At 49.7% G+C, this 8,971-nt stretch overlaps 1 protein-coding gene across 1 annotated transcript; it reads right to left on the reverse strand.

The window, feature by feature from the left end:
* Nucleotides 1–935: 935 nt before the first annotated feature.
* Nucleotides 936–8,865, reverse strand: PPP1CA (protein phosphatase 1 catalytic subunit alpha). The gene is made up of 7 exons (XM_081169282.1): nucleotides 8,647–8,865; nucleotides 5,985–6,116; nucleotides 4,807–5,037; nucleotides 4,401–4,505; nucleotides 2,680–2,903; nucleotides 2,329–2,463; nucleotides 936–1,338 (listed from the first exon to the last, which is right to left on the reverse strand). Exons 1-7 carry the CDS (start codon nucleotides 8,699–8,701, stop codon nucleotides 1,228–1,230), a joined length of 993 nt encoding a protein of 330 aa, XP_081025408.1. The 5' UTR covers nucleotides 8,702–8,865; the 3' UTR covers nucleotides 936–1,227.
* Between the last annotated feature and the right edge of the window lie 106 nt (nucleotides 8,866–8,971).

Consider the following 8,971-nt stretch of genomic DNA (forward strand, 5'->3'; position numbering starts at 1 on the left):
GGAATCTAAATTGGGTGCATTAGTACACAGTATTTTATCGATTCCCAATCCACTGGTCTGTGTGAGCTAATGGATATAGAAGAATCTAAAATAAGGACCGTTTCTGCATCTTTAGGGTCCCTTGCGCAGCTTATGCTATTCATGCCACATACACTTATGCTCTTCAGAGCTAGGAAGCCTTCATGCCTCTACGAAAGGGGCTGTCTTACCACATAGTGCCACTGCATAGCTCAGCTTCTCTATTCCATTTAAAGCTTGCAGGCAATGCAGGTAGGTGAGGAGAGTAAGATATAGGTGGTGGTTAGTGAAGAAAACAAACTACAGAGATACCGAAGCAAGCCAGTTGTTCAACATGAAAGTCTTAAAACTGGTAACCAGAGGATCCTGCAAAGGTAGTCACAAATGGCTCCATGTCAGCCAAAGTGCAAAGGGGATTTTAGCAGGCGAAATATGGAAAGGTAATTGGGGACAGAGGGCAAGATGTCTTTTAAGATGCTTCGTCTTGATCGTGTAACTTGCTCCCATTTCTAAGAATGTGTGTGCAGCCTTGCTGCATCAAAGCCCCATCTGGCCCAGCATCCCATATGTCTCTGGGAAGCCCATAACTGCACTCTCCCTACTTTTAAGATTGCAAACAGCTGGTATTGCAGAGGCATGTCACCTCTACTACAGCTATCAGGAGGCCCTACCCTCCATGAATTTGCCTAATCCCCTTTTCAAGCCATCAAAGCTGTTGGCCACCACTACATCTAATGGAAGCAAGCTCCACCGTTTTGCTAGGCACTGTGGAAGGAGGACTTCATTTTATCTGTCCTGAACCTTCCAACATCCTCTCCTCCACACCTCCTAAGGAGAGCTTGTTTCATCCTCCAAGCCGCATCATGCAGCCCCATTCATTTTATTCTCCCCAAACAGTCGACAAAGGAGCAGCTACATAAGAATCTTACATGTTTATTCAAAAAGATGTAGTAACCCCCCATGGGGGAAAGGGGGGAGCACACATCAGGACAAAGTTGGCAAAAAAGTCAATCAAAAATACCCCCAAAAATAAAGACATCCCCAATCCCAGGGGAGCAGAATTTTTGGTATTGAATTCTTATTCAGCCTTTTTCTTTAAAAAAATTACATGGCTGGGCCCTGGGGAGGTAAGCAGCCGCTGTACAGTGTAACCGCTACGCAAGACAGCCTGGGCCCCACACCTACAGCTAGGGGGGCAGGCAGGGCTAGTTACTTCTTGGCTTTGGCAGAGTTGCGTGGCGGAGTGACTGGGCGCCCACTAGGGTTCAATCCACTGAACTGGCCATATTTGCCCTTACTCTTGTCAGCCGGTTTCAAGATCTGTAGAATTCAAGAAATGAGGAGTGGGGAAGGGGATAGGAGAGAAAAGATTAGTTTCAGGGTAAAAATTTTGTGTCTCATTGCAACCCACAACCCCGTTTTACTTCTCATTCACATGCTAAATAATCAAAGCAACAAAACAAGGACTGAAGCCCTCTAAGTCAGATTTTCAGCACTTAAGGCCTGTTTAAAGACCTAATCTATTTAAGACCTAATCTATTTCAATACGTTTTCTTTCTTGGTAGCTTTTTGATACTGCTAATTTTGGCATAATTTTTAAATCTTTTAAGCTAAAATACAGTGTTAATTCATCTATTTATTGTTCTTTTAATTGTTTCATGATCACTTTTATACTATCGTTTTAAGGTAATTGTATTTCATGTACATAAATAAATAAAATGTACTGTAAAAGCTGCCTCAGTGGGGTTTTTATATCCCATTCTCCCTTCTCCCCTCAATACAGCACCCAGGGGTATTTGTGCTGATGGAACAATTAGAAGAGCACAACACTGAATTTCTTCCATACATATTATCACCCTGTGGCTTTGGGATTTTTTTCCTAGTTAAAAATAGCACAGAGCTCTAGATGAGCACTGGGCAAAAGCTAACTGGAAGGGCTCCCAATGGAAGAATGTAAACAAGTTTCATATAAAAAAAAAAATACTGTAGCCCCAGAAGACAGGTTATTTGGGCATCCCAGTTCACGTTTCTACAGAAACATATCCTGATAAGCGATTCAGCATACAGAAAACCATTTTGAAATAGGACAGATAATTTATATGATACATTTAAAATCAAAAGAGGGGTGTTCATATCCTGAGGTCCCACACATCTTATGTGGCATCCAGCATCAGGATAGTGGATCACCAAAAAATCTGCCTCTTTTTTTTTTTAAGGCTTCTATCCTCCTTTACAACCTACACACTATCAGAAGAGGGTAGAGTACTGGTAATAGGAAAAGAGGGAAGCGCTATGCTCAATAGTCTTTACCTGGAAGGAGCACATAAGAGTCTCGTCAACACTCATCATTGCGCCTGCATTATCAAACTCCCCACAGTAGTTCGGGGCAGAAAAGAGGGTCACCAGCTGCCGTTTGGCAAAAAACTCATAGCCGTCTTCTACCACCTATTGGAGGGGGAAGGCAAAGAGAAACAGAGGGAGGGGGCAGAGAATTAACCGTGAAGCAGGCATAGTATGTACATATTCCCCACGTCCTGCTTGTGGGCTTCCCCTTGGCCAGGCTAGATGGGCCCTTGATTGATGCAGCAGGGCTCTTCTCCTGTTCCCACTCCCACAGCCCAGGCACCCTCCCCTCTTCCAGGGCGGCCTCAGTGCCCCAACCTGGTGTGCTCGGCAGATCAAGTCCAGATCATGCTTGTGAAGGAATTTGGCGACAACTTCTGAGCCAAAGGTGAAGGAGACCCCACGGTCATTCTCGCCCCAGCCCTGCACATCTTTGTCAGGATCGGACCAGAGCAAGTCACAGAGCAGGCCCTGGTCAGGGACATCCGTGGGCCTCATGATCCGCCGAATCTGTTCCATGGACTGGAGGTCGGGCGAGAGCCCTGGAAAACAAGGTATACATACTGTCAATGCTGCCAAGGGACAGCAGGTGGGGAGGGGAGTTGTGCCAAGTTTACACCCTCTGCCAGGGCCAGCTCAAGCCATTTTGCTGCCTGAGGCAGAGCAGCGAATGGCACCCACCCCCTCCTTGAGTCAAGGCATATAGTACCCAAGGCCAGCCAAGTTATTCTGGCGCCCAAGGCAGAAAAATTACACAAACCTCTCCTACAGTTAAAAATATTAATAAAGCAAAACAGCCATTTGCTGCCCTTTTACATCACCCAGTATCATCTCCCCATGGCAGCCTCCTGACTCTGCCTAATGGTAGGGCTGAGCCTGCCCCCCTACTCATACTCTTCCCTTAACTAACCCCAAACTGCTACCTTATGTCTTGTCACATTGCAAGAAGGAAAAAAGAAGCAGTATCAGGAAATTACAGAGAAAGAAAAGCTAAATGGAATTAAGTATCCTACAGTATGAGTGCGCAGAAGGTAGCCTGGTAAAATTTTGGATGATTTGTAAGGATCAATGGTGGTTTCCGATTCCTCATTATTTACAAACAGCACCAAAAAAAAGGAGAGAGGTTGCAGCCGTTTGCAAACCTACATGCCTGATCCATGGACAAGTTGTAAATATTTCAGCGGCAGCAATCCTTAGCTCAGTGGTAGGTAGAGCACCAGGTTCAATCCTTGGCATCCTATTTCCCTAAATATGCTTAGGATTGCACACAGTTCCTTAAAGCTGCATGTTCTTCTTTTTAAAAGTCTCCTCCGTGCCTGGCCTTTTACTAATTGCTAGTCTCTCAGCCTCTGTGCTCCTCACCTATAAAATATAAGTAATAACTGGTTGCCATCAACCAGGTCTGTGCAGCTCTGTTGGATGGTTTTAAAGCTGTGTGTTGGACTCCCTTATCTGGAGCAACCCAGCAGGAAATGTGTACTTGTCTACGCAGGTCACAGAATGTGGAGCTCGCTGGGTGGAGGAGGCAGCTGCCTCTGCCAGCAGCCACTATTTTCCACCTGCCTCCAGTTATTGAATTTTGTGGTGTTGATAAACAAACAAAACAAATCCTGCAAGCCCGAATCCAGTCCACCCCTGCCAAACACGCGCTGAGCTGATGCTCTCCCAGTGGGCCAAAAGAGACCTGGGGAAAGCCTTCACTCCAAACTCCATACTAAAAACAAATAAATAAATGAGGAAACCCTTGTAAAAGGTCTTGACCTTCTTCCCACTCATGTCAACATTTTCCCGGGCTTTTATTCTGCCCGCCCCCCAAGGAAGAGCGCCAGCTCAGCATGCGCCAAGGCACCTAATTCCAAGGTAGGTTGCCCCCACGGCCTGTGGCTGCAGCAGCTTTTGTTCTTTTCCAGAGACAATGCTGGTTGCAAACCACCTGGGACAGGCCACACAAACACAGTCACCAGTACCTGCCACCAGGCAGCAGGAGCAGCATTTTCTCCCCTCCAACCCAATCCCCATCTTTTCTGGGGCTGGCCCACCTCCATGGCAGCAGAAGATCTTCTCATCGACGATGGCAGCGATAGGCAGGCAGTTGAAGCAGTCCGTGAAGGTTTTCCACAGTTTGATGTTATAGCGCCTTTTACCTGCAAAAAGGGGGGGAATTGGGAAACGTTAGCAAGGAGAGAGAGAGGGAGAGAGAGAGAAAGAAAGAAAGAAAGAAGGGGCTATTTTGAGGAGCCATGCTCCTGCAATGTAGGGGGCCAGGGTCAGGGGGAAGGGAGAGAAAGAAGAGCATCCCAGTAAGGACAGACGGATGCTGGGGGGCCAGATTGAAAGGTTAGGAGGGCCACATTTAGACCCCGGTCCTCTGGTTCCCCATCCCTATCCTCTCTCCACCCTCCACACTTGCACACCCACAGTTCTAAATAGGAGCCTTACACTCACATTCATCATAAAAGCCATAGATGCGGTTGATGCTGGCACACTCGTGGTTCCCCCGCAGCAGGAAGAAGTTCTCAGGGTATTTAATCTTGTAGGCCAAGAGCAGGCAGATTGTCTCCAGCGACTGCTTCCCTCGGTCCACGTAGTCGCCCAAGAAGAGGTAGTTGCTCTCTGGGGGGAAGCCCCCGTATTCAAAGAGTCGGAGCAGGTCATAGTACTGCCCATGGATGTCACCTGGAAAAGGGGAGGGGGCAGTTGTTAACAGAAGAGGAGCACTGATGGAACTGTTGGAAATGTATGACGGATCATAACACAGCTCTCTCTTGTTCTGAGCAGGGGAGAGAGCAAGAGACCAAGGGTACAAATGCAGATGATCCTCTTTCCTCCTCTCAGCTGCAAGGGTCTAATGTGCTTCTAAGGAAGAGGCGGTGGCACAGGTCCAGGTTACTGAGGTCTTATGCACAGGGTACCAGTGAATCCCTTTGTCCTCTCCATGTCCTCATGCCCCAGCCCTTCTCCACTCTTGGCCCCACCCCTTACCTCTTCCTCTCTGCTTCTTTACGTTCTCAAATATTACTGTCCTCCTTTCTTCATCTTCTCCCCTCCTTCTACTTCCTTTCACCTGCTGATATTGCCTGTCTCCCTCTCACTTTCCTTTTCATTTTGCTCACTTTCTTTTGACTTCTGCCACCTTCTCTGCCACTTTTAATTTGCACCTCCCTGTGACTTTTGTCCCTTCCTAATGTCAACTTGCCTGAAACCAAAATGAACAGGAAATCAGATGAAGGTTAATCACTGGCAGACAGTGACGAGGTTAAGTGACCTACAGAGTGAGCAGGCAGATTGCAGTCTTAGAGGGGAGGTCTGTGGGCCTCTCAAACCAAATGGGCCATGGGCCAGTGCCCCACTAGCATAGGACCTTGACTGAAGCAGAAACAATAGCATTAACTTACCACCCATCTCCAAAAACAGTACAGATGTGGCAGAACTTAACAAATACATACATACATACATACATACACACATACATGATTGAATAAAAGTATGATGAACAAAAGCCGCTCGTGGGGAGGGGGAAATAGGCATTCCCAGTTTACCAAAATATTGAGATGCATTTCAGATTTATCCCCCTTAAGCAACTATAGGCTAACAGCTGTACTAAACAGTAGGTGGAAACTTACCGCAAATCTTGAGCGGGGCTTCCAGCTCCAACAGGATGGGCTGGCTCAAGAAGATTTCTCGCGACTTCAGGCACAGGCCCCGAATCTCCATTTCGGCCAGCTGCACATTCTTGCCCGGGCGCGAGCCTTGCACTGGAAAACCAAAACATGCCAGTTGACATCTGCAACATATGCCGCCCCATCCTTCGTAAACACCAGTCTTCCCCACTCGCACCTCCTTCACAGAGACATTCCCAGTGCTCTCCTCTCTGGAAACAGTCCTGGTGCCCCGTTGAAATTTATTTACTTACTCTCCATACCATGGAGATTGTCACATCACCAGAGGCAGAGCTGCATTCTTGACTTTGGGATGGCAGGGAGAGTTGGGCAGGACATGCGAAGCCAGCTCCCTTGAACTCCACCAATGTATAAGTGCCTCAAGAGGCTAGTACTGGAAATCTTCGCTTATCACATTAGAAGGCCTAAAGCTGCACCACACCTGCATTATTTACTTTAGCTTGACTTCTGTTCCAGCACCTACGTTACTCATTGCCAGACATGAGGCTGGTAGTTTTCCTGCTCCCCCCCCCCCCGCAAGTCTGTTGCCAGTCTGACCTATACCCTCTGGTACAGAAGCATTACAAGACACTAGGAGGAGTCCAAAAATCTTAAAAATGCAGGTGGCGACTTCTGTTTAAAGGAATTCACCACCTTTAGCCATGCTCCTGGGGACAAGAGCAGCAGAGCAAAACAAGCAGGATCAGTACACGGCGCTGGCATGTAAAAACCTAGAGCTTTGGAATTGCAGCTATGCTACCAGAAAGCCCCACCACCATCTGGAATAGGCTGGTGCAGACAACTCAATTTTATAATAGTTACAAAGGAACTTTCATAAGACCACCAGTAACAAGGATTGGATCCCAAATATTAGGCAAACTTGGGAGGTTTTTGTTTTTAAATACTTCTGTTTACTAAATGCATCTAAATAAACATGCTGTTTAAAGGCATCTAGAAATGTCCTGATGTGTTTTTTCCTAATATGCACAGTGTGTGTGCAATATTTATAATTTTATTTTTCTCATTAAACCCACATCGCAAGCAGAGCATCAATCAGCTTTGATTGCAAAAGATCCCATGTTCAACTCCTGGCATCTCCAGGGAACCCAAAAGAGCTGCTACCAGTCGGTGGAGACAATCTGCGAGCTTGATGAACTGATGGTCCGACTCCCGTACAAGGCAGTTTCTTATGTACCTATGAGTAACCAATGCTGACTAATACTAGTATGCCAGGTGAAGGCCTGCTGGGCAAACCCAAGCAAGCTTAACTCTGACTGCCTGTTCTTGTGTACACTGCTGCTTTCTTTCAGTTTATATCCTCTAGTTGGGCAATAGGAACAGAAGCGTCCTACCTTACAAGGAAAGTGGTTCAGGATAGTCCCGGCCAAATTGAAATCTCATCGCACCAGCACAGGTGTACATCTAGCTGGCCAGAAAAAACACAGCACCTTCCCTGGAGTGGTTACAACCCCAGTCTTCCCTAACTGCTGAACACAGTGGGCCCTACTCTCAAGTAAACATGCTGAGACTTGGGGCCGTTAGTTTCTTCCTGGGGCGTTTTGCCAGAGCAATGGCCCGTCTAGATTCTTGGCCAGACCCACCTGCGAAGAAGTGGAGAGGTTTGCTAGGGACAAGCCCCTTTCGGGGGCCTCTGGTCGCGGATCCAAGGCTACAGTAGCCGCCTGCGAGAGCGGACAGGAATCCGTCCCGCCCCGCCGGGCTCCGCTCCCAGGTCCTGACCGTCGCCCAGGCGGAGTGGGCCGTCACCTGCGCTCCACCCCGCCCACAAAGCCGAGCCAAAAAGCAACGCTATTTCCCCGTAAAGAGGAACAGCGCCTCCCTCTCCCCTCGCCGGCGCCTGCGGAGCATCGGGGCGGCTCGGTTCCCACGCTCGCAATGCTTGCCCAATCGCTCAATAGGGTTCCATCGCCGTCATTGTTCGCATTACGTCGCGAGGAGCGCTCCCCCGCCCGACACGCGGGCGAAAGTAAATCCCACGGGCGTCCTTCTGGAGGCGCCGCCGCCCCCAATTCCCCTCGCCAAGCCTCCATCCTGCTAGTTGCCCGCTTCGGATTCAGAAATCCGCCGTCCTTATCCAGGCCTCGCCTAGCGGGAAGCCGCGAGGAGGGAGCCGCACCCGGCAAAAAGAGGGCAGCAGCGATTCCGCGGAGCGGGGAAGCTCCGAGTTGAGTCCGAAGGCGCCCACGCGAGATCACGGCTGTCTTGCTGCATTTAGTTCTAGTAGCCCAACCCTCCCTGCGGCGCGTTAACAGCGCCGCTTCCTCCACGGAAGTTCACGCCAGAGCCTCACTTTGTGGGGGGGAGGAAGCAGCTTGAGTTGCGAGTTTCACAGGACTGGGGGGGGGGAGGAAGCGTGGGAAGCACTAAATCCACGCAAAACTTACCCTGGTGATATACCTAATGGGAACCTCCCCCCCCCCAAAAAAAAGACAAAGGAGAATGGTTCAGCTCACACACTCACACCAGACATCTTCCCCCCCATCCCCCGCAAAAGTGGCTGTTGCGTGCGTGGGTGCAAAGCTAGTGCAGGGGTCTGCGCGGACTTCTCGCCGCCACGCGCGTCCCCATCCCCTGCCCAGCTGCGCGCCCGGCCCCCGCGGCTCACCTTCCAGGAGACGCCCGATGATGGAATCCAAATTGAGCTTCTCGCCGTCCGACATGGCGGCCCGCTTGGAGAGAGGAAGCTGCGCTGCCTGGGCTCCGCTCTCTCTCCCTCCGCCGCTCTCTCTTTCCGCGCCCCCTCCCGCCGGCCCGACTCAGTGGTCCTAGCGCAGGCGAAGAGCGAGGGGCAGCGCCGGCTTGGCTCTTCCTCTACCTCTTCGCCGAGGAGCCTCCGCCGAAAGAAGCAGCGAGCAGGAAGGGCAGATGCGAGCGCACAGGCCCCAACGGCCGCTCTCGCCGCCACCACCACCACCACCTACAGGCTGGAG

Source organism: Podarcis bocagei (genome assembly GCF_964188305.1).
Source record: "Podarcis bocagei genome assembly, chromosome: 1".
Taxonomy (NCBI): Eukaryota; Metazoa; Chordata; class Lepidosauria; order Squamata; family Lacertidae; genus Podarcis; species Podarcis bocagei.